Genomic DNA, 27,716 nt, shown 5'->3' on the forward strand with positions numbered 1-27,716 from the left:
TTAAAGGAATTGTAAGAGGCTTCAACAAGAGAGGCCCAGATATTGAAAACCAAGAAAGAGCGAGAAAACTTAAACAGTGCCGTGAAGAAAAAACAAAACAGGGAATATCTTTTTTCTAATTTCCTCAAAGCAAAACCTAACTAACCTTAAGAGATTACGAGAATTGAGAGAGTGAGAGATGGATTCCTCCGTGTTTAGATGGGCGAGGGAGAAGCTGGAGAAGGAACACAGAGAGAGCAAGGAAAGTGGGAAGCTGAAACTCGAACGAGAGAAGAAAGACAAGGATGCTGCGGAAAGGCAACGCCGAGCCGTTGAAGCTTCTCAAAGAGCCACAAGGCTTGAAGCCATTGAAGCCCAGATGATGAAGGTTTTGGTTTTATTTTTCTTTCTGTAATTAGAAATTCATTCAATGTTGTTATTAGAAAAGGCAGGATCCTAATTTGATAACTCTTATCTTACACATGGGTTGGGTTAGGTTGAGGAACCTAGAAAACGTGGAGGTTATACTATACCTCCATGGATATTGAAGAAGACTAATATGCCGCCACAAGACGAGGAGGAGGTTTTTAGATGGGATGATGAAGAAGAAGGTGCCGAGGGGGAAGTAGGAGACGCTCCTGGTACAGGTCTGTTTGTTTGAGTCTCCCACCTAATTAGTTTATAATTATGAAAAACAACAACAACACATTAGTTAGCCTTGCTTAGCTTTTTTTGTTTATGTTTCAAAAGTAGATAGAGCGTTTGCTTTTGGAGGAAATGAAAAGGCAGTTTTCTTTGATTGGTGCAGAGCTTCAAAGGATTATATGTGGTTACTTTTTCATTTTTTCTTAATTTGCAGGAAAGTTTACTTGTAATGAAGATGAAGAAAAAGAAGAAGAAAGACGACAACGATATCGACAACGACTGCGACTGTTGGCAAAAAGACGGAAAGCTAATGGATCAACCATTGATCATATAGAATAACGATGATATGCTTCCAGAGCGATTAAGTTATGTGTTTGCTTTCCATTGACTTTATGCAAGACTTGTGTCTTTTACAAAAATAAGAAACAATTACATCCAGAGTCAGTTTTCATCTTTTAATATCATAATAAGACACATTATGCTACTCAGACATTTTGTCCAAGCTTTCAACACAAAGAGAAACATAAACTTCCAATTTTACCCTTCTTCCTCTCAGCAATTAAGGAAAAAAAAACACATGTTTTCTCTACGTTACTCAGAAAAAAAGACGACACCTCTTCTACTCATCAGCCGCCAACCACTACTCCCACTTCTCCTCTTCCGTCTTCTGTTCCTCCTCCTCCTCCTCAGCCGTATACTCCAGCACCTATTACTCCTCCTGAATCCCTTACTCGAAACCCTCCACCTTCAATCTCAGGACCACCGTCGAATCCGTTGAGAAGCAGCAGAGGAAGATCTCCTCGGACTCCATCTTCGTCGTCTCCTTCTTCAGATGGGTTATCAACAGGGGTTGTGTTTTGTAAAGCCATATGAGGAGTCATTTTCTTGTGATAGTGATTCTGGTTTGTCTTCCTTGTAAGAAGAATCGAAGAAGATGCTTACTATGCTCCTCCCCACCACTTCCGAATTCCAAAGGTATTAGCTTGTTAGAGAATTGAATTTTTTTATGAAATTAATCTTAATTTGTTATAAAGTTTCAATTTTTTTTTGCAATGTTTTTGCATTGGTGCTTGAATCTGGAGACACTAAGTCTCATGCCTCTGTACTTTCTAACAGTCTCAACAGTAGTCAAATGCTATCCTACTTCTTTTAAAAAGTATAATAATGTTACGGAAGCGTATGAATTTACTTACTGGTTTTCTGGAGTTCAGTTTTAGATACAAATTGTTACTTGTTATTAGAGGATTGTTTTTTGGCATACTTTGATGTTATCGAATTGTATTACATTGCTGGTGACCTCCCTGTTGTGATATTGTGTCCAGTATTTCTCTAGCAGATGTTGGGATTATGATGTACGACCTTATCACAGTAGTTTCAGTAGTATGTTTATGTTACAACAGCTACATCAATTCCTCTGAATTATCTCTTAAGCTTAATAGCGTTTAATGAAGAAATCAACATATACATGGTAATAAAGAAGAGTGCAACATAAGCATCCATCTTCACCATCACACAAGCCTCCACCTCCACCACCGCTTTTCATGAGCAGCAGCGGAACTACTATGATCGTCCAGTTGACCAAAAAAGAAAGAAAGTAGAAACCTGCAACAAAAATGTATTGTATGTATATACACCAAAAAATATATAGTTTTGTACATGTGTACACTAACAAAAACAATTGTACATAATGAAACATACAACTGCCTACTAGTGAGGTGTACATGTGTACACATGTAAACCAATGTACATATGGACAATGTCTAAACTAATGTACATGTGTACATATGCGAACAATGTACATTCATCAAGTATTTGAGTCCAAAACATATAACCTAATAGATCAAGTCTAACAGAAAATGGTGTATATGTTAGTAAGTGTACACATGGTTTTGGGCTAATGCACATTGATAATTTTTCTTGTAGAAATCATTGTTATTTGTGTACATTTTGTTGTGTACATAATATTACGCGTACGCATGTACATCAAAGATAAATCCAAAAAATATGTGTGTACACTTTGTTGTGTACATAATGTTACGCGTACACATGTACATCAAAAATAAATCCAAAAAATATGCAAAAATGCAGAAATTCGCCATGGATGCTCTCGAGCTAATCCTGATGGGGCCGCAATGGCGAGGTCACGACGCCGTGAAATTTGTGTCTGAGTTTGACGAGAAAATATTTTGAGATTCATAGCATAGCTCGGTTGAAGCGGCAGAAACGCGACAGAGAAGATGATATAGAACTATAATCCCTTTTGTTTATATGAGACTGATGAGTACTCAAATCTCGTCAAGTCATCTCTGCAACTTATATGGATTCTTTGCCGCCGTCGAAGGTGTATCAATTTTTTCACGACCGCACCCTTCCGTTTGTTGGTTCAATTCAGAGAACAAATAGAGACAAAGTTACTTTTTGTTTGTGGTTTAGATTAAAGACAATTAAATAAAAGAATGTATTTTCACTTTTCAAATAAATGCCACACTAAACCCACGTGACCAGAAAAAAAGGAAGAAAGAAGTAACGAAATGTTTGGTTTTCATTATGGAGGTATTGGTGTCTTTGACCACCAACAAACTACCCTAGTAGAACAAACTGTAAAGTGTTAATAAAACTTGTAAACTGTCTTAGGGTGTAAATAACTCTAAAAATAACTGGGGCTGAAATTAAAAGCATTAGTAGCTTATTGGGATTCTCATCATCTACACCAAAGGTTTATACATTTTTTTTTTATTTATTTGCACTTATGTAGTCTCTGATGGTCTTAGATAATAAATGAAAGGTGGATTGGATGTTTATGCATGCTTCGCATTAATACAGATTTTGGAGTAACTACCATCTTAGGGGTTGGTTTTTGCATTCTAGTCTCCAAGTGTGTCTTGGATGAGAGTCTAATTGGAGAAGCATAAGCCATCGTTATTTAAGTTCTTGGCCTAGATAACAGCCTAGAAATTATTATTATGGTTTTCAACATCTGAGTACTAAATTGAATATACAGTCAGTAGTTTTATTAAATAGTAAGTTTATGTACTGTCCTTGTTGTTTGCCAAGGCTAATAATTAATGTAGATGAAGTCAAGGTGTATTAGTTAGTCTCTTTTATCAAAAGAAACTCAATTAGAGGAAAAGATGAAAAGACTGAGCACAAAAACAACATGTTCGGTTCAAAGGTTACCCCCATCCAGTCCACATGTGAGTATCAGTAAACCAAAATGTGGGAGGTAAATTAGTAACAAAATTAAAACTGTAAGAGTGACAAATGCAATAAACAGAACCAATAGAAGAAGGTAAAGTAAGTGGGGGAAAGACGCAACAATCAAACCAAAAACAAAAGAAAAGAAAAGAAACAAAAAGGTTGTTGTTCGATTTGAGTATTGAGTTGAATCAAAGATTGGTCCTTTTTCTCTCTTTTATTTTTTAAGTTTGTGTGATATCTCAGGACGCTTTTACTGTGCTTCCCCCTCTCATCAAATTCTCCGTCCCTACTAGTTTCGATCAAGTTTTGTACGAAAAGCAAGAATCTTTAAGAAAAAACAAGAGTGTCCTGTCTTTATAATCAAGCATGTCCTTAAAACTCTGATCAGATCCGGTTTAATAATAACAGAGTATAGTAGATTCACCATCTGTAATACTTTTTTTATAATAAAAAAAGGCCAGAGAGAGAGAGAGGTTAAGAAGATAGATAGATTATAGATTAGATTAGATTACCCTTTTCTTTTGGTTCTTTTGTGTGTGTGAGTGATATGGGAAACGTGAACGCAAGAGAAGAAGAAGAAGAAGCCAATAGTAACCACCACAACGACAACGACGCTGAGATTCGCTCTCATCAAGCTCCCGACTTTACACCCTCCGAGCAGCTCATGGGTGGTCATCACCATCAATCTCCTCCTCACAGCCCTCGCGCCACTCAATCTCCTCTCATGTTCGCTCCTCAGGTTCCTTCTCCTTCTCTCTCCCCACACACACCCCAAGATTCAAACTTTCTGGAATTAAAAGATCTGAAAAAAAAAAAGTTTGTATCTTTTTGATTAGGTTCCGGTGATTCCTCTCCAAAGACCAGACGAAATCCACATCCCTAACCCTTCCTGGATGATGCAATCGCCTTACGAAGAGGCTTCCAACGAGCAAGGCATCCCCACCATGATCACTTGGTGCCACGGTGGCAAAGAGATCTCTGTGGAAGGATCTTGGGATAATTGGAAGTCAAGGTCTTAGCTTTAGCTTTTTTAATTTTAATTTTGGATTCTTTTATAATCAATTTAAACTCTCTCATTGTTCTTTGTGTGTTTGTGGATCAGAAGTCGGTTACAGAGATCTGGAAAAGACTTTACTATAATGAAAGTACTCCCTTCAGGTGTCTATGAGTACAGGTTCATCGTCGATGGTCAGTGGATGCACGCTCCTGAGCTCCCTTTTGCTCGTGATGACGCTGGCAACACTTTCAACCTTTTGGACCTCCAGGTAAACCTCCTTATAACTAGAGAATGCTAAAGAGATCTATGTTTGATTTTATACTTTGGTTTGTGTGTGTGTGTGTGTGTGTAATGCAAGGACTATGTTCCTGAAGACATTCAAAGCATATCCGGGTTCGAACCTCCGCAATCTCCTGAGGCTAGTTACAGCAGCTTGCTTCTGGGAGCTGAGGATTATTCTAAAGAGCCGCCTCTGGTTCCGCCGCATTTGCAGATGACTCTGCTGAACTTGCCTCCGGCCAACCCTGACGTGCCGTCGCCGCTGCCGAGGCCTCAGCATGTGGTTCTCAATCATCTTTACATGCAGAAGGGGAAAAGCGGTCCTTCTGTTGTTGCCCTTGGTTCCACTAACCGGTTTCTAGCAAAGTATGTAACCGTGGTGCTCTACAAGTCCCTCCAGAGATAACTTGCTCTTATCTAGCGAAGTTATTATTGTAAGGCCGACAAATCTCCTCTTTTTTTTCTGGTTTTGGTTTGTGGCTTTCATGTTTTTACAACAGTAGTTATCACACCTGCAAGTCTTTATATTATTGTTTTGGATTTCAAATCTAGGCAGAGTCATGTGTGACTGTGGCAGATGATGATTATATATGCTTCTCTGCAACTAGTGTAACAAAGCATCTGCAGATCACAAATATAAAGGGTGAAAAAACTAAAGATGACATCCCTTCTCAAATTAGTACACTTCATTATCTCAAATTTTATATCTAAAGCAGAGTGTATTGCATTCTGATGGCCACTATCTAGCAAGTATAAAAGGCTGTACAGAGAGAAGAAACAATAAAAAAAAGAGCAAAACATGTTGTTTATATGTTTGAATCTAATAGAGTTTGTAAATTTATAAAAGAGGACAGCCTTTGGCTCTGATTCCAGGAGCCGTGGGACAGGAAGCAAGAGGGCAGTGGTCTACTTAAGAGACAGAGATACAAATTTCAAAAGCAGCACAACTGAAGAAACAGAGATACAAATTTCAAAGTTTACTTAAGAGACCAATCGTGAGGTGCATCATAACTAACAATAGCATAGCCACTTTGGTACCTAGAGGGCCACAGTTTTGATAGGGCATGATCTTCGCTGGAACACAACACAATTGTTAGAAACTGTATCGCTTTTTTCATGAAAGTATATGCAGCAATGAACATATGTCAACATGTTCCTAAACAGGAATACTCATCAATCTCTAAATTTAAGTCTTTGATCTTATACTGTTAAATCTGCAAACCCAAACGAAGGTACCATATTGGAGCCCGTTTGATTAGTAGATTATTAGATCGGCTCACATGATGTTCAACATATAGGCCCGTAGGCTTTAAATATCCTTATACTCTTCTACACCATGCATGTGACAACAACAATATGAACTCAATCACTAACTTAGCTCTCTACTTACTTAATAGTCAAAACACGTCACATCTGAGATGATTATGTATATTGTTACCAGTATGTGGTAAAAGATATTCAAATGTTTTGACATGTCTTGTTTTCTATTTACTGTGAATAATCGCTTCGTAAGGTATAATTATATTTTCTAGAAATTTATTTGTACTAGTTATGATTACCAAAAAAATAAAAATTTATATTTTCCAGATATTGGAGCTTGTTTATGACGTAGCACATGTACGAGTTTCTTCTTACATACTAAGCACATATTGATGCTGCGAGTACTGGAGCTTGTTTATAGTGTTAAGACATTTTCACCAGTATTTCTAACATAGTATGAAAGCACATATTTTTCTTAATCTTAACGTGAGCTTCGTTTTTAGATTAAAGAATGAAAAAAAAAAATCATCATCCAAGAGAGACACCTTAGCTAATAATTTCACACAAATTTATCATTGATCTGATGATGTAACAAGAAAGCTCATAGACAATACATGATTGTTACACAAAAAGCAAGCACGTACGTGTGTGTGTACTGCGTATGTGCACTTATGGAATTAAAAATGACCCAAAAGTCAGATTGTTATAAAGTTTATCGTCTTCATGAAACAATACCGACTAATGAACATAACCGGCCATTTGCTCATAACAGTATTGGATAAACTTAGAAACAAGATGAGCTTTTAATATAATGATAAACAATGTCTGCGAAAGAACGTGAAACGGCCCATTGAGTTATAGAGAGATAAGACGATGAGAGTCAAAGAAGAGGTTCTCCTTTTTAATATTAGCCATCTGCTTCCCCCATCTATTTAATATTTATCATAATTCTCAAGTGTCGTTTTCAGTTTAGTTTTTTTTGAAAAACAAAAAACAAAAGGCACATTTGTTGGTTACCAACTAAATCCGCATGTGACGAATATTCCAGCTCCTTGATTTTGTTGTTTTCTTTCTTTCTATTTTCTTCTTAGGTATGAGTGATGAATTGATGATGATGATTGTTCTATTTGTTTCTTAGTGATATACTATAAGGTAGAAGTGGGAGTGGTTAGATTACTAGAGTTGGAGTTGAACGTTAGTTTTACAGAGATTCTCTACCATTTTTATAAAGCAAATCTCTACAAAACAAAAATAAGAGAGATAAGGACACAAACAGAGTTTCAGTGAAGGCAGAATGAGAACACCGACATAGCATAATATATAATACTAATAATAATAATGGGTTATTTTCAATCCAATAATATTTCAAATGAAATAGCTGACAAGATTCTTGAAAAATAATACTCCCTCTGTTCCTAAAAGATAGATTTTTTAGAGTTTTCACACATATTAAAAAACGCATTAAATCGCTATAATAAATTTATCGTTTTCTGTAATTTTCAATTTTCAACAATTTTTAACCAATAGTAATCTAATAAAACCAATTAATTTTCTTAAAGTTTGCAATTTTTTCATAGAAAACATAGAATATACATTTTTTTGAAACAAATGTTTTTTTCAAAACATGGATCATTTAGGAACAGAGGGAGTACAATACAAAGAACAATAAAAGTTGTTTAGGTATTTTAATTTAAGAATTTCAATCTAATAATTTATTAAATGAAATAGCCGCCGACTGGTGCTGTAAATAGTTTATTCAATCTTTTCATGTTAATTTAATGTTTTAAAACTAAAAAGAAACTAAGAAAAGATCGGTCAGGTCAATTAATGGCAACTATGAAAGTAAGTGATGTGAAAAGGTTTTTTCAGTGATGCATTATTGTACCTTCACCATTTTTTTCTTTTAAAAAATAAAACCAAGAAAATAATACAGACAGCAAAAAGAGACTGACAGAGTTTTCGATAAAATCATCCGCGTGTCCTGCTGCCATTAGTTGAATAAGGTTTGAGTCTGTTATAAAAGGCTACACATACCACCACCCATCTCTCTTTCTTTGAAGTAGACTCTAAGCCACCGTCAGATCTAAGATCTCAGCTCTCAGTTCCAAGCCATGGCCGAGAAGGGCAAGGAGAAGGTTGTTTTCTTCTCTTCTCTTCTCATTCTTGTTTTGTTTTACTTTCAGTAGACAGAGAAAGTTGTGGTTTTTGCATGTGGGTGGGTCTTTAACTATCTTATGGAGCTTTTGATTCTCTCCTTTTTCTGCTCATTTCTTGTTTTAAAAATATTTTCTTGTGGATTTTTTTTTGTATTTGTATTAGTGAGATGTGTTGGTTTTGTATGGACTAAAATAATGCGATGAAACCATTTAAAAAGGGTAAAACTCGTGGGAGTGATAAGAGAATCTTCCTTTCTTTGTGTCAGCGATCGAATCAGTTCTTTCTCAGTAATTAGATGTTTTAGAAACGTCTAAACATAAAGTGTTTTGTTTCGACTTTTACCACTAATAAGAAAGAACCTGAAGTTTTTAATGACGTCAATATCCCAAAAAAAAAAAAACAGGTAACTATGATGAAGTTGAAGGTGGATCTTGAGTGTGCCAAGTGTTACAAGAAGGTCAAGAAGGTTCTTTGCAAATTCCCTCGTGAGTTCCTTTTTCTCTTAAAAAGATTCTTGTGGATAATTATTTATTTGATTTAATTTTGATTGGTTGAGGAAATGGACTGAGTGGATGATGATTTTGTGTGGGTTTTGAACAAGAGAAATCAGAGACCAACTGTTTGATGAGAAGTCCAACATAGTCATCATCAAGGTGGTTTGCTGCAGCCCGGAGAAGATCATGGACAAACTCTGTTCTAAAGGTGGCGGCTCTATCAAGACCATCGAGATCGTCCAGCCACCCAAGCCGCCTCAGCCTCAGCCTCAGCCACAAGCTCAGCCTCCTCCACAAAAGCCTAAAGATGCTCCCAAAGCCGCCGAGAAGCCTAAGGAGGGCGAGAAGCCTAAGCAGCCTGAAAAGCCCAAAGAGGCTGAAAAGCCGAAGGAAGCTGAGAAGCCTAAGCAAGCAGAGAAGCCCAAAGAAGCCGACAAACCCGCAGCGCCTAAACCCGCACCAGCTCCTGCACAGGCACAGGCACCTGCTCCTGCCCAAAAGCAGCCTGGACCGCCACCACAAGCGATGCCGATGATGTCACATGGGCAACCAGTAGCGATGTGTTATGGGCCATACTATGATGGTTTTGGAGGTGGGCCAGCGTTCAGTGGATACGGAATGCCGCCGCAGCCGCAACCGTACCAGAGTTATGGCCGACCTGTGTATGACAGCTGGGGAGGAGGACCACCACCTAGTTACCGACAATGCAACCTCAACCGATGCGATTACTTCAGCGAAGAGAACCCACAAAGCTGCTCCATCATGTGATATTACGACTCATCATTTCCTTTATTCCCTCTCTTTGATACGAATAATGAAAAGAATATATAGAGAGATGTTTACGTGTAATCTTGTGATAGGGTCCATAAGGAAGGATCGTTGTATTTTGAAGCTGTAACTGTAAACATTATAAGAAAACTGTTTCATTTTCTTAAATATGAATCAAGAATAATAGTATTTCCCTTTTATCAATTATAGTATCTATTTTCTGTGTTGTACCTTATTCTTATGAAGCTACTAGTTCTCATGAAAGTAGAGAGCTGATTAGGTCTGCTTCTCCTTAGTTCATGGTTTTTTTCTTTATTATCCTCCTAACTTTAATGATGAAGGGGTGGCAAATTTGACTTTTCGTCCTAGTAAGCATGCTCTATTGATTTGTTGTTTCATTTTACAAGTAATATTTAGAACTTCAGACATTATTCATGTCAAACAAGATATGTTTTTCAAGTGCTGTTACATTAGCTGACCGTACTAAAGAAAAAGAGTTAGTGGTCATATGATGGTCCGCACGTTGGTCCAAGAGTTGAATATATAAGTGTAGGAGTCAAGGCATCGATCACAAACCACATCACTACACAATATGGGCATTCACACATTGCGCTGTAAGAGTGGAAAGAAAGTTAGAGATGTCTTGTTGGATGAGAAAGCAGCAGAGAAGGCCAAGAATCCATCTCGAGGGACAAGGCGGTGCATAAAGATCATTCTAACAAGAAAGCAGCTCCAGCTGCTACTACTGAATAGCGTAGAAGGTGTTTCCTTTAAGCTGCCAGAGACTTATGGTAGCTGCAAGCGGAAATGGAAGCCATCTTTGCAGACAATAGTAGAGGTCGATAACTAATGATGTCCTAGTCTTCATACTCAGTTTCTGTACAAGTTTGAATCTCCATGTAGCTTGCAGCAGAGTAAGCAGAAGTGAGAGAGTTTTGATAACAACTTAGTCTAGTAGTTGGGTTTTCCCTTGTCGATCGTGTGATCTGTAAAGTGTTCAACTTGCAGTTCCTTTTATGGGTTTGTTATATTGAATTCTTTAATGTTAAATCAATTACTTTTGTGTGGTAATGACAAAGTTGATGCCTTTCCATTGGAATATGATGAAAAGGAAGAAACTTTGCAAAGCGATTCGATTCTTGTTCCTTCATTCTCTTAGTTTTTAAACAAAGTCTTTGTGTTTGGTAATCAAGATGAAGAAAAGAGACAAAACCCATTCCTCGGGACAAAGGCATCTCCAATGTCTCATCCATCAATCCTAAAATGACGATTATGCCCCTTCACATCCTCTAAACCATGGGGGCTCTTCATGTCATTGTAGGTAGAGTAGTTATGAATCATCGGTTAAACTAATGGTAAACATTAAAGAAAAGCACCTGAGAACTTGTGTTGATCAACCAAGCTGACGTTAAAAACCATCTCAATCCCCCTTCCTCACAAGCTGCATTCATCATAGTTCTTAGCTTCAACATATCTCCTATCTCTCCCTCTCTCTCTCTGGATCAACAAGAAATGGAGATTCAAGCAAGACTAATGGAATACAAGTTCCATGTCATGATCACAATAATCGTCATCGTGGTTCTGTCGTCCCTCGTGTACGCAGCACCAAGAATCCTCGACATATTAGCTTACTTCTGGCCTCTGTTTGCGTCAACGGCCGCCTTCTTAGCCATGGCAATCACCTCCGGCGCCTTCCAACAACTCTCAGATGAAGCTACCGGCGAGGGAATCATGGATTACGTCGCCGGACGGCCTGAAGATTTTCACTAGTACGAATGAAAGACATTACAATGTACAAAGTTGGTCCCTTTATGTCAAATAAAATGTCACTGACTCATTGATTGATTGTGTAACAAAATCAAATAGATTATAAGACTATGCAGAAACAGAGTATCAATGACCATAACAGAGTATTACTAATGAAACAGAACAAACTCTCTAGTATCCATAATCATAAGCGAACTCGTTGACACCAACCATAGCCGAGACCACTTGCGAGACGATATAGAAGCTTCCACCTAAGATGATCACAATGAGAACGGCGGAGATTGGGTTCTTGAGGAGTTCGAAAATGGGCTCAAAGACAGCAGAGAGAGCTCCTGTGCTGACGGTGAGAGCGTAAAGACCGTACCTTCTCACGTTGTCCCAAAACTCTTCCATCAAAGGACCTTCTGGTCCCAAAGCCAACGCCTTTTCTCCGTCCATTCCCATCACCAAAGCCACCATCAACCCTACCGAGACACCAGTCACCAAAGCTTGTCTCAGTTGCTTCTTCTCCAAACCCAAAGTTTGTGTCTTTTCAAGCTTGGTTCTGTTACTTTCCACCGTTAATCTTCTGCACTGAACGCGGCATGATGGCCTGGTGCTTATGCTTGAGCTCGGAGACACCTTAGCTGCTGGTAATAATCTGCTACTGCTCAGATGGAGATGAGGTTGCAGAGAAGATACTTTCATTTTGGGGAGAGACATCATCATCATCATAGTCATCTCACTTCTTCCTTGTAGTTAGTCTGATTCTATCTTTATATACTTAAGACTGTGTGGCTCTCCTGTACCTTATCTTTGCGGATAAATCATTTTTTTATTTTATTATAAACTACATATTATTACACATAAATCAATAGAGCTCACACATACATTATACAAGACAAGCCTTAAAGCTGAGCAATCCCCTTCTTCACAAGCATATCATAAACTCTGTCTACTTTGGTCGGATCAATCTTGAAAAGGCTATAAGCATCTGACTTCTTTGTAACATTCCCTTTGAATATCTCATGTGACATCACTTGCTGCATCTGTAGATAAACCGGTGGAACCAACTTGACCTCGCTGCAAAGACGCTTCTCCTGCCAAAAAAAAATAGACAAACAACTCTCTTCTTTCAGTTACAGCAATAAAAAAAGAAACTCTATCTCACGCTTGTTCCAGGTCACTAGACAACTCACGGATTCAGACAGCAGTTGCGACTCGTTGAACCCAATCATGTCCAAGTCGTTCACATAGCTTGAAGATGCTTGCACAGGACTGCTCTCTTTCCCTCTGTTCATCCCTTCTTCGCTCTCTCGCTTCCTCTTCCTCCCCAGATACCTCTCTGCTTCAGCCGTCGAACGACACCCTGCCATTTGAGCTTCCTGCTCCGACCAGTCCAACACAATCTAAGCAACCAAAACGCACAGTTTTGAGAGAGTAGCAAATGTCCTCCTTACCTTGAGATCTTTGAGCCGTTTCACCATGCGGTACTCGCTGACAACACTATTAAGTAGCTCTTGATGCTCTTCTTTTGAATGAAAGCGCATGAAAACGTCTAAACGCCGACACTGCTCTTTCTCCTCCTGAGACAGCTCCTTCTCGAAGGGATTTGGGTACAAGAGGTTTCTTTCAAGTATGAACTCCTTTCTACGTTTCCTCTCATCAAGCCTGCATATATATCAGACTCACCAGCATATTAGCATGGACGGCAAAAAAAAAAAGATAGACTGTTTCTCTCCTTGTGATCTTAAAATTTGTACCTTTTCGAAAAGATACGCAAGACACGCAGCTTCAGCTTTTTCTCTTCAGGAGTATCGTTCTGTTTGAACTCCATCTCAGCCAAGAGCTGCTCAGCATCATTGTCATATTCAGGGTCGAACTCTTCTCTTTTGTGGTTGTAACTACTCAGTTCAACCAAAGAGTTGTTTCCCGGGGTAACAGGTTTCTTTCCTCCAAAGCCCCTGTCTGTATGAGACTCTGACCACAAAGCACATCAAAACATAGAAAAAAGGGAGAATGTATTTACTACCAGTATAGACACAATGACCAATATTGACAATTGAGCCTTTTTGTTGGATTTTTTAAAATATGGTCGATCAAATTAGCATATCACGATGGTATAATCTAGAGCAAGAATAACAGAAGGAGAAGCACAACTATGTTTGAATCAGATATAACAATACCAAGTAAAAGGACTCACCTTTTTGTGTGTCTTCAACTCTGCAAGAGATTTGGATAAGAAATAAGAAAGGGTAACACTAGAGAGAATCTGTGAAGAAGAGAAGGAGAGACATACTTGACTTTAGGAGGAGAAAACGGGTACTCTTCTTTCATGTGCTGCTCTACAGTCAAAGAAGAAGCCATGGCTTGAAGTTCTTTTTTGCTCTTCCCTGCTACATGTGACATATCCTGGGAGATAAAAAAAAACAAACGATACCTCCTCTAAGATTAATAACATAACAAAAAAGGCTAGCACTAATATATGTTTATAGGGGCATTACAGGAAGTGGGAAAAAGGGGGAGTCCAAGTAAATGTTTCTGTAGTGGTCGAGACACTGTTGTTTTCTCTTGGTTCCCACATGCTCCGCGACCTCAGCCCAGTTTCCCATCCCATAAATCTCAAGTCCCTGGATTAAGATTAAACATAAAACTACAGTTTCCTGAAAAAGCATAGGCCTCATTCTAGTACTTACCTCCAAGAGAAGCATTTCATCATCAGCACTCCAGTCCGGACAAATAAGCGGGAAAGTTAGATTTCCCTGACAAAACAAAACAAAACAAACTCTATTTGCCTCAGATAATGAAATCATTACAAAGACGCTTTCTTAGTGAATCAAACACTCTGCAAACTGACCATAACACGGTAGGCGTGATCACGTTTGTGAGGAGTGATCTCAGCACCAACAGACATACATTCAACACAGAGATCGAAATCAGGACAGACAGCACATTTGATCCTGATCTTGCCAGTGATGTCTTTCTGACAGTAATCGCAGTTGTACTTCCCTCCTCCCTCCGTACCTTGAACTGGACTCTCCACAAGAGAAAGAATGTTTTTTTCTTTGAGTAAAGAATAAAAAAAGAAGAATCTTTAGAGAAAAGGGTAAGCTTGATTGATGAGAGATAGTTTTACCGATAGATGAAGGCTCAAAGGTGTCCACATTAGCTGCGTTTTTCTTTTTCCTCGTTCTGCAACCAACACAAAGGGCACAATCACAGAGATTGAAGATAGGAGAAAAGAGGAGCCAGATACTAACCTAAGGGTAGGGTCTTCGAAATTGTGGAAGTTGCGACGAGAGCGACCCATCAATTGATGCCCCCCCAAGCAGGAGGAACCCGAACAATGTCAAGTCGAACCTTCGAAGAAAGATCTAATCGGGAATTCAGCAAAGTTTGATCGGTAAATCAATAACGACGACGGTGGCCTGTTTAGAACTTTCTGACCTGAGCAAATTTAGGGAAGTCCGACGACAAAAGGAAGGGTGGTTTCTATTTAGTACTACGACGCTATTCTTAAACGCATATTACTGATTAGACAAAATGCATTATTTTATAATTATTATTAGTTTCAATAATTTTAATTTAATACTCTCTCTCTCTATTTTATTTTAATTGATGTTTAAGAATTTTATACAAAACTAAAAACTAGAAATTTTTATACAATTTATCATCGTAAAATAAAAATGACATTAAATAAAACTATTTTAATCAATAAAAATAATGACATTAAATTTTATCTAAAATAATGACACATCACTTATTGTGCAACAAAACAAATTTGGACAAAAGAAAAATAATAATTAAAACATCAAATGAATTGAAACGAATGGACATTAAGGATACAACTAACTTCTCTTTTTTCTGAAAAAAAAAGTCTTCAATCCTATCCAAAACTGGTATAATGCTTTTATTTTGTAAGTTTTATGGTTTTTTATTTAAAAAAAAATATAAAATTTAATTCAATTACGAAGTTACCTAAAAATAATAATAGTCAAAATAAATAGATTTTAAGGTTTTTGCATATCGATTAAGGAATAACAAATTTTTATTCAATCTTTTTCGTTTATCTAAAAACAATTATAAGTACAGATAATTCAACGAATAAAAAATCATATTGCAGAATAGAAATAGTCAAAAATATAAAATTGTATTTACTTTTTACATAGAAATTTGAAAACATCACTTGAACTGATACGAAAGTGATTAATACATTAGAAATGTGTTGCATTCACATTATCATCAATTGACTTTTTGGGATTCACAATTGACTTTCTTTCTAATAGCACATGTGCTGCATTCACATTATCATCAAATGCAGTAAGATCATAGTGCTTAGCCAAGAGTCCAGGACCCGAGATAACAATGTGGACCTGATTGGTGAGGAGTGATGGCTAGTAATTAGTGGGATCTCTCTATAGCAAGCCTTGCAGTTCTTTCACGTGTTTGCTTATTTATTTGCACGAGTTTTCCTTGCAACAGTTGAAACTTGGACCCATATAACATCTATATTGTTGTCAACTCTGGAGTTAGATTATGTCGAAACGACGTTAGTGCTTTTATGTCATGTGGAATAGCCTACATTCCAAATCAACATCTCCCGTCAAAAGTGGAATGCATATAGTCGCTATGAACTGATGTACATGAATGAAGTCTCTAGTTTGAGTGAATTTTTTTTCTTTGAACAACCCTCTAGTTTGAGTGAATTGAATTAAAAAAATATGTGAAACCAGGACAATACAAAATACCTACATTACATGCCATGGTCACGTAATCACGCCATTACAATACAAAATACCTACATTAGGTCTGAAATTTTTCTAAAGCGAAATTTTTCAGATTTCAGTTAAATTATAGATATAAATTTTGTTTGATTCAGTTGAATTTGTTTTTTTTTTTAAGTTTGCTTATCAGTTTAATTCATCATTCAGTTAGTTTGATTTTCTATATCTTATAAATATATATTTTTAATCAAACCATATCAATTAGAAGTAAAATTCCAAATCAAACTAAATGAACTAATCCAATTTTGAACAGAAAAAATACAAATTGACCAAAAGACAAAATGAACAAAAAAAAACTGAAATAACACAAATAAAAAAATCTTCAATCAAAAATTAAATCCAAAATTAAAAACTTGGTTAAATGTGGTAAAATTTTCATTAACGAACCGAATTAAAATTTTGCTCGGTTTATGTCAATCATACTAACCAAAAATCAAACAACTCTAACCATATAAACCGAACTACCCGAACCCGCCAACATATTATGGTTCGGTTAGATACCATACCACACATGTGACTAGGAGTAGGTTAGTTAAAAAGGGTAAATAACGTTTGCAACAACAAAGGGAAATGTTTTTAATTCAGACACGATTCAGTTTCAACTTCAACCCATTGTCTCATCTTCCTCGTGTCTTCTCCCTTCTTTCTCCGTCACTACAGATCTGAGTAAAATCAAAGCTCAGGTTCTGTCTTCTCTCTGGTCAATACTTTCTCCTCAAAAAAACAAATTAAAGTTACAAACTTTAAAACACCCTTTACCCCTTCTACTACATCATCAAACCTCAATGAACGTTACAGGAGAATCAATGGTTGGTCAAAAGTTCTGGGAGAATCAAGAAGACCGAGCGATGGTGGAATCCGCCATAGGCACCGAAGCTTGCGACTTATTCATCTCTTCAAACACTTCCCTCCCCAAGCTCCTCCCTCCGCCGCCGCCGACCGATCCCAATCTCCAGCAAGGCTTACGTCACGTCGTCGAAGGCTCGGACTGGGACTACGCCGTCTTCTGGCTAGCTTCAAACGTGAACAGCTCCGACGGCTGCGTCTTGATCTGGGGAGACGGCCATTACCGTGCCTCCCAGAAGGGAAACTCATCAGATAAAGAAGACGACGAGACCAAACGGCGCGTGCTTCGCAAGCTCCACTTGTCTTTTACCGGTTCGGAGGAAGACCATCGTCTGGTGAAGTCAGGAGCTCTTAGTGATGTAGACATGTTTTATTTAGCTTCTTTGTATTTTTACTTTAGGTGTGATTCGACTAAGTACGGTCCCGCTGGAACTTATGTCTCTGGGAAGCCGCTTTGGGCTGCTGACTTGCCTAGCTGTTTGAGTTATTACCGGGTTAGATCCTTCTTAGCTAGATCTGCTGGTTTCAAGACTGTTTTGTCTGTGCCTGTGAACTGTGGAGTTGTTGAGCTCGGTTCGTTGAAGTTGATTCCAGAAGACAAGAGCGTGGTTGAGATGGTGAAGTCGGTGTTCGGCGGATCTGACTTTGTTCAAGCTCCTAAGATCTTTGGTAGACAGCTGTCGAAACCGCGGTCGATGAGTATCAACTTCTCGCCCAAGATAGAGGATGAGTCTGGCTTCTCCCTGGACGCATACGAGGTCGGGGGTTCGAATCAAGTCGAGGCGGCGTTGTACTTAACCGACGAGCAGAAGCCGAGGAAGAGAGGGAGGAAGCCTGCCAACGGGAGAGAAGAGGCTTTGAACCATGTTGAAGCCGAGAGGCAGAGGAGGGAGAAGCTGAACCAGAGATTCTACGCTTTGCGCGCCGTGGTGCCTAACATCTCTAAGATGGATAAGGCTTCTCTCCTTGCGGACGCGATCACGTACATTACCGATATGCAGAAGAAGATAAGGGTGTACGAGACGGAGAAGCAGGTGATGAAGAGGAGGGAGAGTAGTCAGATCACTCCGGGGGATGTTGATTATCAGCAGAGGCACGATGACGCGGTGGTGAGGGTGAGCTGCCTGTTGGAGACTCATCCGGTTTCGAAAGTGGTGCAGATGTTTAGGGAGAATGAAGTTACGCCTCATGATACGAATGTGGCTGTGACGGAAGAGGGTGTGGTTCATACGTTCACTGTCCGGCCTCAGGGTGGATGCACTGCTGAGGAGTTGAAGGATAAGCTCCTCAACTCTCTCTCACAGTAGTATCAATGTGATATTACTAGCCAACTAAAACAAACTCTGGTTTAGTAGGAGTGTTTAATTGTTACTTTCTATATCATCTTGAGATTTGTTTTTGATAAAGAGAACACTAAAGGTCCAGTTTTACATATATTATCACAAAGAACATCATCAGTTTAACATATACGGAAACAGAAACAGAGGACCTGCACTTAACGATAACATTTCAATACTACTAAAGACCAAAGAGCTGTTTTCACTTCGTCACAGCACCGTTTGGCTGTCTTTGGGAGGCACCACCGTACAACCGGAAGAGACTAAAAGCAGATAAGCAGGAGACGAAAACCATAGCAACAGAGGCAAGCAAGGCGCTGGCGGTTCCTCCAGCCGCTCGGTTGCAGAACTTGCCAAACATATTGCACACCTTCATCCACTGCAGCTCATCCTCGCCTCTTATTCCAATCAAACCAGACTCTGCTGATGCTGCTATTGCAGCCACACTCATGTAAGCCACCGCCTGCTCATTTATTAACAACACCCATTACATTGCAAGTTTAGACTCTTGAAATGCCAAGAAGCAACATTCTCTCTACCTAAAAGTACACCCCAACCCAATCTGATACCCAACCAGACACATTAAATGCTTGTAAGACTTTTCACCATAGCCAAACCTTACTTTTCTATAATCTGACCCAAAGCCGACCATGAGAGATCAAAATGACAAAGCCAAAGTCACAAACTTTCACAGCTACTTTTGGTAAACGAGAAGATGTATAGAGAAAGAACACACAAGACTAGACTAACTCACCTGATCGCTTAAGAAAATGGCCCAAGCAAGGGGCTTGTTGAACAAAACGCTTCCTTTCATCGAACCCACCACGCAACGAACTGACTGCAACAGAGAATAAGCCGCAGCTATCCTATTGGCGACCACCAAGAACCTGCATCCACCAAGAAGAAATAAAAAAGTTTTAAACTTTACAAAGTGAACTGGTGTTGAGTTGCTAAAATGGAAAGGATGGTTTTTGATGAGCTAACACAAGTGCCTTCATGTCGGTGTACTTGGCCCTCTTCTCAATTGTAAAGATTTGCTTGACCTGAGTGTTTGTAACAATCAGAATAAGCGCGAGGAGAGCGAGAGCAGTAGCGGAGCATCTTAAGAGCAGCTCAGTTAGCTTCAGTCTCCGATCAATCAGCTTCATCTTGCCTCCGTGGGAGACGGCGACGTTTCCAGGACTGCTTCCAACCCCGGAGTAACTCATTTTGACAGAACAGTGTCCGTGGAGACGAGAGAGAAAGAAAAAGACAAGTTGGGTTGAACAGTCTTTAAAAATAGTTGCTCAGCGTCCCACTTATAGAAAAAAAGACGCTTCATGCTTTCATTTCAAAACTTGACATCTAAATTAAGATTGTGTAGTGCTAATAGTTTAGTTATTGTCTGGACCCTTTTTGATTTAGGACACAGAAACATAGTCAGAGAAGCTGCCAAGTGGTGGAAAATCTCGTGTAAGTAAGCGTATTTAAAGATGCATTTAATACGAAAGTGAAGTATCACAATGAAGTTTTAGGATCTTTAATCAAAGGATTATGCTATGATAGTACTACTCCATGTTTGCCTTTTAATGTTTCTAAGAAAGTGGAAAAGAAAGTAAAGAAGGTTAACTTCTAAGATTGGACTTTGTATGGCCACACACACACTTACTGTACTACAACAACACTACTATTAAATGAACACCATTGTCTCTTCTTCTTCTTTATTTATTACACTTCACATCTCCCAATTAGCCCTCTTAAACCAAACCCATATTCGGTCCTTCAATATGCTTCAATGCCATTTGTTATTGGTAAAATCCAGCATAAACCGGAGAATAGTGATCCATATAATGTACAAAAATGCTCAAGTTAGATCGAGGAAAAGAACAATTATGGCACAAAGTGTCTCCTAAAAAGGCTAAAACTTTAAAACTGAAGAACATCAATTTTTTTTTCACTTTCTTGGAGGAATGTGATTTAGAAGTCCACGAACTTGCACACATATTTGCTCACTCTGGTTGAGAGTATCAGCCACGGTATGATCCCAACCTGCATTTTCACACAACCAACCAACCAACCAACCAACCAACACTTTCATTCTCACAACAACAGCGGAAAGCAAAATGAACTGAGAAACAAGAGAAGAAAGAACCTACCATCACATGGCCTGTCAAGTGACCTCCTGTTCCCCAAGATAACAACCTCCCTGAGAAAGACGACACCACATTCAGTTTTTGAAACCTATATATATTTTACCAAACCGGCAAATCAAACAAACAAACTCACCAAAGGGTTGAACAAGTTGCTTAGCAATCATGGCAATCGGAGTCCTCCAGAACCAAAGTACCAAGATTAGGTATACCACAACCTAAAGACAAAAAGTTCTTAGCAACATCGAAAAAAGCTTCAAAAACACAACTTAGATTTACCTTTGAAGCATTCAGAACGTTTCCATAGAGATCGTAAGACAGGTTTATATCTTTGTTATGCTGCTCCACATCTGAATTTCACAAAGACCATTAACAGATACACACACACACACACACACCTATACAAGATGCAATGCTGTGGTAGGTACATGATCTGCCATCAGACTGATAATCATTTCATATTCTGAAAGCATACTCACATAGAGCAAGTTCTTTTTCTTTAGTAGCTGCTGACCTCCTAAGTTTAGCCGCTTGCGCAAACGTGGCTGGCCTGCGCGAGTGAACCACTCTTAATCAACACAAAAACACAAACAACAGAGCGTGTGATAAAAAGATGAGCTTACTGAGACAATGCAGTGGCCTCTCTCAAAAGCTGCTTAATTTCGGATCGCAGCTCTGCTTCCTTTGTATTAGTATTATTATTACTCGACCCTTTCTGCTTAATTTTTCAAAAGTTTTAAAATTTGATTACTCATGAAAAACGGCAGAACGTTTTGTGATTTATCATTACCTTCTGCAATTGGTCGAGCCACTTTGATAGCAACTGGAAGGCAACGACGAGGAAGAATGTCAGAGGAGCGGCCAAAAAGCCACGATCTTCTATCGGATTCTCTCCTTCCATTGACCCTTTCTCTCCTGATTTACTGATTCTGGTATGGGTTACGTCTGCAACTGAGAAGAGGATGATGGGTTGGATTTTGTAAAATAAGAAAGTATAGTACTCTTTTCGTTTACATAAACAAAATGCAAGCCCTTAAAGTGTAAAAATGTAGGAGTTAACCTTCTTAACAGGCTTTTATTGGACTGTTAGCTTAAGATGATGAGGGGATTATCGGCCCATTATATTAAAACCAAGCTGTTGTGTGGGGTTAGTCACCTTGTTACAGTCTTTTAATTGTTTCATAGGCTGCTGGAATAGACTAACACTATTTGAACATAACTTCTTTATTTTTTGTAAATCTATGAAGGTTCCTAATATGCACCTCTCAAAGTGATCTAGGAAGATAATTCTCTAGAGAATTAGCATGTAAAGATGGGAGGACACATGAACATATTTAATAGAAATGATAATATGAAAACTGGGACAAGAGTTGTATCAATACGAATAGACGAGTCTTTTAGACTATCTCTAATGGTACACAGAAAAATTATCTACATTTCATTCTGAAATAGTGTAACTCTATAAGAGTGAAATATAGATATAATTTTTGTGTGTCATTGGAGATGCCCTTAGGCTAGTAGAATTTTACTACATGTGGAGCACGAGTCCATGTGGTGAAACAGTTTGAATCTTTGGTTGTGTTCATATACATCAAAGACGGAATTGTTAGGACGAGATACTAAAAAGCTTGTTTTCTTAATAAGATCTAAACTTTTTAATATTTGAATCTGAAGTATAGACGTGTGTATCTCTCGTTGAATCCTTGAAATATTGATTAATAGGCAACTATGTTGTGTCTTAGTGTTGAGTGTTACTGTGATTTCAATTAAGCTGGATTTTGTTGTATTTTTGCCTTAATGATTGCTAGTATATGTTGTGGAAGTACACGCATTGATTACTTAACCTCGTCAAAACAAATTGTGTTAATTATGATATTTTACATGTACTTGCCCATTCATATGATGGGTGATATAATCTTGCTATTATTCCCGAGGAACGGTCCAAGTAATAAATTGAAATGTTGATAAGAGATAAATCATTTAAGTAGCAAAACATGTTGGTCTTGATGGCAAGGACAAGAAAAGAAAGGGTGGTACTATCCAAAGTTATCATGTCGTCTAAGGGTAAAAATAAATGAGAGCTAAAAGTACAACATGGAGGGTAAAAATATGTTAAAACTTAATTGTAACATATTTCCTTTTACGTGGGAGTGGTTGTAATGGGAGCAGAAGAAGTAGGCACGCGTTGTCTCTAATGTCTCTCAACTAATCTAAAGACATTTTATGTTTTGTCTCATCCGATCCCACCTAATTAATTATAGTTATGTTAACCATCTATCTAATTGGGTTTATCATCACATCAGAGCATTATCGATGAATTCGCAGATACCGAAGCAGGAACAATGTAAATCCAAATCCTAAACGTCGTAGCATCTTCAGCTTTGGTGTATGCATGCCATTACATTCCAATTACTTCCCGACAAATACATTTGCTCCGACCACTTTTGATGTGCGCTTTCAGTCTTTACGTACATCCCCATGTCTACGTCTTTCTTTTCAACCCCCGCTCCATCTTCTAGCTAGAGTGTCTCGCTTCTTTTGATAGAAACTGTTAAAATCAAATCATCCAAGTTAATATAATTAACCAAATGTTTGCCACGGCTCTATAAGGTGGTGGATACTGTATAAGTTTGCCACGGCTCTATACATATACGTTTTTCTTTGTCACATGAAAAATATAGTAATGTACATGCATGTATGTTTTTCATCATGGGAAGGGAGATCATTGATAGCATTTCGATCGAGAGATAAAACGAGAAGATCGAGAGAGAATGTCTTTTGCGTAAAAACGAATGCTCTTTTCCACAATTTTTAATCAATTAAAATACATCCTATCATATGCTGATATCACTAAAGAATTTTCAACAATAATATACTCTCATATTTTTATTAAAATTCAATTATACAAAAAAGGAATTCTAAATCAGTTTTATGACATGTCTAAATGGGTTTCGCAAAAAAAAAAAACAATTGAATATCTCATTTGAAAGACTCTTTTAAGATTTCTACACTCTTTTTCTTTCTTTTTTTTTCTTTTTTCTTTTTTCATTTTTCATTTATATTGGATATAAACCTTTTGAAATAATCTCATTGTGGGTGATCTTATTCCCTACTCTTGAACCTTTTGTCATTAACTTCAATATATATAGGCCAACTTTTTATATATTTTTTCCTAATTGCCAAATCATAAGAAGTTAAAACATAAAAGTGGCTTAACTAATTTATAGAAACCATTAACAACTTTTGACACTCTTCTTTAAAGTGTGTTTCATTTAAAATTGTATGCCACTGATATAACTTTAAGTTCCACCGAGAAGATTTGATGTGGAGACAAAGAAATGGCTCCATTTCACCATCTCCCAAGCCACCAAAATCTCTCCTAAACCCTTTTTGTCATACCCTTTTCTTATTCGCTTTTCTTGCAAATTGCAATTAAAATAGTGAAATCTCATTTGAGTTTTCTTGAGTATAAGCTTTTTGAACCAGTGTGTATTGTGACAAAAAAAAAAAAAAAAAAAACCAGTCTGTATTAATATTAGTGATTATGCATTCTCATTGCATTACATAAGCAAGGTTACCCTTGATGCGATATTCAATTCAAGCATTAACAAGACGATTGTGTATGTAATAAAGATTCAAATCAAGCATTAAAAAAGACAAGTATGTATACAATCCAGATTCGTGGGAAAATAATTAAGTTTCCTTTAGAAAAAGAGCCCTTAGAAAGAGGTAAGTAGGACGCATAATAAAAAGAGGTTTAAAATAACTCAATAATCATCCAAACAAATCATTCCATGTGCTTCCCTTCAAACATTCTTCTTGTCATTTTCCTTCCAACCATCTTCTATTTTGGCAAACTTTTGCTGCTTTTAAAAAGAAATTCAAATATGCAAGTCTCCACTCACACATAACACATTCTCTTTTTACAATCCTTAGATTGTCCCTTTTGCCTCCTTCCTCTTGTTCTCTTCCAACTTTACTCCTGATTCTCTTCCTTTCGGAATTTCATCGAACTACTCATCCACCCTATATAATTTTTATTAATTTATTATATTCTCATGCAGATTAAATAATACGAGATATCTACCTTTTTCCTCCATATATAAATAGACACAACGCACGTAACATGGACCCAAACCCTACAGCAACACACCCTCCACGACTCATATCATTACTATTGTTATTATACTTTGCACGTCATGAGTTCAATGGCAAGAGACCAAAATGAACAAATAGTAATCCAGTCTTCTATCGCCTTGCTTCAAGAAAGATTCAGACAACTTCAGAGAGCGCGAGAGTTAAGAGCTGAGCGAGAACTCCTTAACCCTAAACCTAATCACCAAGACACCAACATCTTACAATACTACAGCGAACCCGCGAGTTTTGGTTTCTTCCAGTTTCTACCTCTAAAGTGTCAAACAACCTCGTCGCAGAAGCTCCTCTCCCTCTCCTTATGCCCTCACTCCACCTCTGATCCCATTGAAAAGCCTAGCCTTTGTCATCAGTGGCCGAATAAAGAAGACAAGGTGGTTGGGGTTGATCGATACGACGACGTTGATACGTCTCTCCGTCTCTGAACTCATGAAATAGCTCCTTCATCTATTTTGTCTTTTAATTATAAATATGTACGTATAACCTTTTATTTTTGGTTGGTATGTTCTTTTGAGGAGTCTTGTAGGTGGTAATGATATGTATGGTTCAACGGCGATCATATATATAGTATTATATTAATCATTTCGAAGCTATATTTTAAAATATTACGATGATAATTAACGATGGTTGACAAAACTTTTTTCACTATCTACGGACTAACTGAATTAATTAATTAACGATCCATTTATAATTCATATAATATACATATCCCTGGTAATGATATGTATTTTTCAAATGCGATCACATATATAGTAATAATCTTTTTTTTTATATAAGTATGTGAATTTCATTACCAAAGATAATGACACAAGAGATACATTTAGAGCTTGAAGATCAAACCTTATGCATCTAGGATAAGCTACTTAAAGCAAGGCTCTTAGAAAGCCCCAAAAAAAGATAAAAAAGGCTTTCACAGAGAAACAAGGTTTAATCATCTCCTAAGAAGTGATTAAAGCTTAGCTAAAACATGAAACCAAGACTCAAATTTCAATCCAGTAGTTCAAGGCTGAATCTCGATGCCGGAACCTGCACAAAGAGCCACGAACACTAGAGCAATCAGCCGGAGAATGATACTTTACGATCTACGTACTCATTGAGTTATTGATCCTTGTTCTGGGATGGGTACCATCAATTGTCAAGTTAATCTACTTATTCGTATCCTTGCAAATGTTTCGTATACTACTTCTACTTATATATACTTCCAAGTCCCGCCAAAAAAAGACATCGTAAAGAAGCATACATGTACTTGAAATTCGATTTATGTTGGTCTTCACTTGCACTTGTTCAAACCCTGATTTTTTTTCTCAAGAAAATTTGTTTATATTTTTTTTTCTTCAAAACTAAGCATTTCTCATACAAGTACAAATTTTTTTTGTCAATCGCAATCAAACTTATTTGCATGAATTTGGGCCAGTACTCTTCTAACTCTTATATTTGTCAGTAATAGTGAGAGACAGCTAGAAACTAAAGTTCCATTGGGTCATAACCAGATTTGAATAAAATATTTTCTGAAAGAAAAATAATATATTCAAACATAATCCATCATTATTATTTGTTGATTATAAACTACACAGCTAAATTTGGTGTTATGGGATCTTACATTTGAAAACCATGCTTCAAAATTTTTATAGTCAAGTGTTATATATCCTTGGCTCTAAGTGACAATTGACAAATGTGTAAACTGGTATGGTTAGGCACGATTTAAAGCTTAACTTCTGCAAAAGAGAATCTAATCAGTGGTTGACGTTCCATCCTTAAATGGGCCAAAGATCCACGAGCCCAACAAAGAAGAATCTGGGTCGGAGAGAAGCCTCTAAGCGAAACAGAGTCTCCCCCTGCTTCTGTTGCAATTGAATTAACCTAAGAGAAGCAGCAGAAGAAGATAGATTCTCACAGCTCGTAGCAGAGATTGGCAGATCGATCGAAGATGAACACTGACATCACAGCCTTGGAGAAGCCCCAGTACCCCGTCGTCGATCGGAACCCTCCCTTCACGAAAGTCGTCGGAAACTTCAGCGTCCTCGATTACCTCCGTTTCTCCACCATCACCGGCGTTTCCGTCACCGTCGGCTACCTATCAGGTCCACCTCTTGAAACTTTTGCATTTCATTGGTTTAATCAATCAATCTTTGTTGGAGTGGGCTTTGATTTGGATATGGCGATGTGGTAGGGATCAAGCCAGGGATCAAGGGACCGTCGATGGTGACGGGAGGATTGATCGGACTCATGGGAGGGTTCATGTACGCTTACCAGAACTCCGCAGGGAGGCTCATGGGCTTTTTCCCTAACGAAGGCGAGGTCGCGGCTAGTCACCAGAAGCGTGGTGGTTCGTTCAATTGAAAAAAAAAAACAATCTTTTTTCTTGTAATTGGATTGAGTTTCTTTCTCTGATATTATTGCTGTTTTGAGGATACGTTTGTTTGCCTCTGTTTGTCTGTTATGATGATGACTTATGGTTAATAAAAAAAAACTGAGCTTTCTCGCTAATGTGTGAACGGTGCTGTGATTGTTATGTTGCATTGAGGATCGTTTAGTGTAGTTTGTGTAAGTATTGGTTTGCTGAGGGAGGGACTGATGAACAAGAGAGCAGCTGCTTTCGAGTCTCTCAGACTGATTCTGCCTCCTAAGAAGTTAATTTCCCTTGTTTTGAAATTCTTTTTTGGGTTTTGCGAGTAAGCTAGCTTTCGGCATCTCTGTTTGACATTGAGGTGTGAATTCACTTGCTGTATTGGGGGGTAGTTAGTTGTTGTTTGTGATGAAGATTGGCTCCTTGAGGCGATTTTTTTTACAAGCAAGCATTAGCAAGATGTGTTAGCTTCTTCATATGTGGTTTCTTGTTGTGCAGCTTATCACAGCATGAATTGATGTGTAAGCTTCTTCAGTTCTTCTCTCTACCTCGTAGTGTTTGGATTCTTCTTTCATGTCATGACTTTTGTATCTTTTGT

General features: G+C 37.9%; 10 protein-coding genes across 12 annotated transcripts; 6 read left to right on the forward strand and 4 right to left on the reverse strand.

Annotated features, from left to right (window-relative positions):
* Positions 1-79: 79 nt before the first annotated feature.
* On the forward strand, positions 80-1,112 carry LOC106440934 (cilia- and flagella-associated protein 251-like). The gene is made up of 3 exons (XM_013882714.3): positions 80-367; positions 476-626; positions 839-1,112. Exons 1-3 carry the CDS (start codon positions 179-181, stop codon positions 961-963), a joined length of 465 nt encoding a protein of 154 aa, XP_013738168.1. The 5' UTR covers positions 80-178; the 3' UTR covers positions 964-1,112.
* A 2,863-nt stretch (positions 1,113-3,975) lies between these two features.
* LOC106440297 (SNF1-related protein kinase regulatory subunit beta-2) lies at positions 3,976-5,774 on the forward strand. Of its 2 annotated transcripts, XM_013881924.3 has the most exons (5): positions 3,986-4,561; positions 4,659-4,834; positions 4,925-5,087; positions 5,178-5,532; positions 5,651-5,774. In XM_013881924.3, the coding sequence occupies exons 1-4, from the start codon at positions 4,370-4,372 to the stop codon at positions 5,502-5,504; spliced, it is 858 nt and encodes a 285-aa protein (XP_013737378.1). In that variant the 5' UTR covers positions 3,986-4,369; the 3' UTR covers positions 5,505-5,532; positions 5,651-5,774. The 2 variants fall into 2 exon arrangements, with proteins under 2 accessions (XP_048632747.1, XP_013737378.1); XM_048776790.1 differs by having other exon boundaries at positions 3,976-4,561; positions 4,928-5,087; positions 5,178-5,705.
* Positions 5,775-8,230: 2,456 nt separating this feature from the next.
* LOC106440293 (pollen-specific leucine-rich repeat extensin-like protein 1) lies at positions 8,231-9,981 on the forward strand. Its single transcript, XM_013881918.3, has 3 exons — positions 8,231-8,493; positions 8,919-9,000; positions 9,119-9,981. Exons 1-3 carry the CDS (start codon positions 8,470-8,472, stop codon positions 9,775-9,777), a joined length of 765 nt encoding a protein of 254 aa, XP_013737372.1. The 5' UTR covers positions 8,231-8,469; the 3' UTR covers positions 9,778-9,981.
* Positions 9,982-11,618: 1,637 nt separating this feature from the next.
* On the reverse strand, positions 11,619-12,482 carry LOC106440295. Its single transcript, XM_013881922.3, has one exon. The coding sequence runs from the start codon at positions 12,262-12,264 to the stop codon at positions 11,716-11,718; it is 549 nt and encodes a 182-aa protein (XP_013737376.2). The 5' UTR covers positions 12,265-12,482; the 3' UTR covers positions 11,619-11,715.
* LOC106440292 (transcriptional adapter ADA2b) lies at positions 12,339-15,030 on the reverse strand. Of its 2 annotated transcripts, none has more exons than XM_013881917.3 (11): positions 14,784-15,030; positions 14,660-14,715; positions 14,381-14,553; positions 14,220-14,285; positions 14,028-14,153; positions 13,823-13,935; positions 13,727-13,746; positions 13,287-13,491; positions 12,984-13,194; positions 12,723-12,908; positions 12,339-12,623 (listed from the first exon to the last, which is right to left on the reverse strand). In XM_013881917.3, the coding sequence occupies exons 1-11, from the start codon at positions 14,831-14,833 to the stop codon at positions 12,432-12,434; spliced, it is 1,398 nt and encodes a 465-aa protein (XP_013737371.2). In that variant the 5' UTR covers positions 14,834-15,030; the 3' UTR covers positions 12,339-12,431. The 2 variants fall into 2 exon arrangements, with proteins under 2 accessions (XP_013737371.2, XP_013737370.2); XM_013881916.3 differs by having other exon boundaries at positions 13,287-13,503.
* A 1,829-nt stretch (positions 15,031-16,859) lies between these two features.
* LOC106440290 (transcription factor bHLH3-like) lies at positions 16,860-18,618 on the forward strand. The gene has a single exon (XM_013881914.3). The coding sequence runs from the start codon at positions 17,093-17,095 to the stop codon at positions 18,458-18,460; it is 1,368 nt and encodes a 455-aa protein (XP_013737368.2). The 5' UTR covers positions 16,860-17,092; the 3' UTR covers positions 18,461-18,618.
* Positions 18,534-19,818, reverse strand: LOC106440291 (CASP-like protein 2B1). The gene is made up of 3 exons (XM_013881915.3): positions 19,475-19,818; positions 19,245-19,377; positions 18,534-18,953 (listed from the first exon to the last, which is right to left on the reverse strand). The coding sequence occupies exons 1-3, from the start codon at positions 19,696-19,698 to the stop codon at positions 18,693-18,695; spliced, it is 618 nt and encodes a 205-aa protein (XP_013737369.2). The 5' UTR covers positions 19,699-19,818; the 3' UTR covers positions 18,534-18,692.
* Positions 19,819-20,257: 439 nt separating this feature from the next.
* Positions 20,258-21,647, reverse strand: BNAA03G42580D (protein GET1). Its single transcript, XM_013885893.3, has 7 exons — positions 21,410-21,647; positions 21,243-21,334; positions 21,099-21,169; positions 20,899-20,969; positions 20,756-20,837; positions 20,626-20,675; positions 20,258-20,518 (listed from the first exon to the last, which is right to left on the reverse strand). Exons 1-7 carry the CDS (start codon positions 21,518-21,520, stop codon positions 20,447-20,449), a joined length of 549 nt encoding a protein of 182 aa, XP_013741347.1. The 5' UTR covers positions 21,521-21,647; the 3' UTR covers positions 20,258-20,446.
* A 2,665-nt stretch (positions 21,648-24,312) lies between these two features.
* On the forward strand, positions 24,313-25,353 carry BNAA03G42590D. The gene has a single exon (XM_013885892.3). The coding sequence runs from the start codon at positions 24,819-24,821 to the stop codon at positions 25,194-25,196; it is 378 nt and encodes a 125-aa protein (XP_013741346.1). The 5' UTR covers positions 24,313-24,818; the 3' UTR covers positions 25,197-25,353.
* Positions 25,354-26,560: 1,207 nt separating this feature from the next.
* On the forward strand, positions 26,561-27,258 carry LOC106440289 (NADH-ubiquinone oxidoreductase 20.9 kDa subunit). The gene is made up of 2 exons (XM_013881912.2): positions 26,561-26,852; positions 26,942-27,258. The coding sequence occupies exons 1-2, from the start codon at positions 26,699-26,701 to the stop codon at positions 27,109-27,111; spliced, it is 324 nt and encodes a 107-aa protein (XP_013737366.1). The 5' UTR covers positions 26,561-26,698; the 3' UTR covers positions 27,112-27,258.
* Positions 27,259-27,716: the final 458 nt, after the last annotated feature.

The sequence above is a fragment of the Brassica napus genome, chromosome A3 (assembly GCF_020379485.1).
Source record: "Brassica napus cultivar Da-Ae chromosome A3, Da-Ae, whole genome shotgun sequence".
NCBI lineage: Eukaryota > Viridiplantae > Streptophyta > Magnoliopsida > Brassicales > Brassicaceae > Brassica > Brassica napus.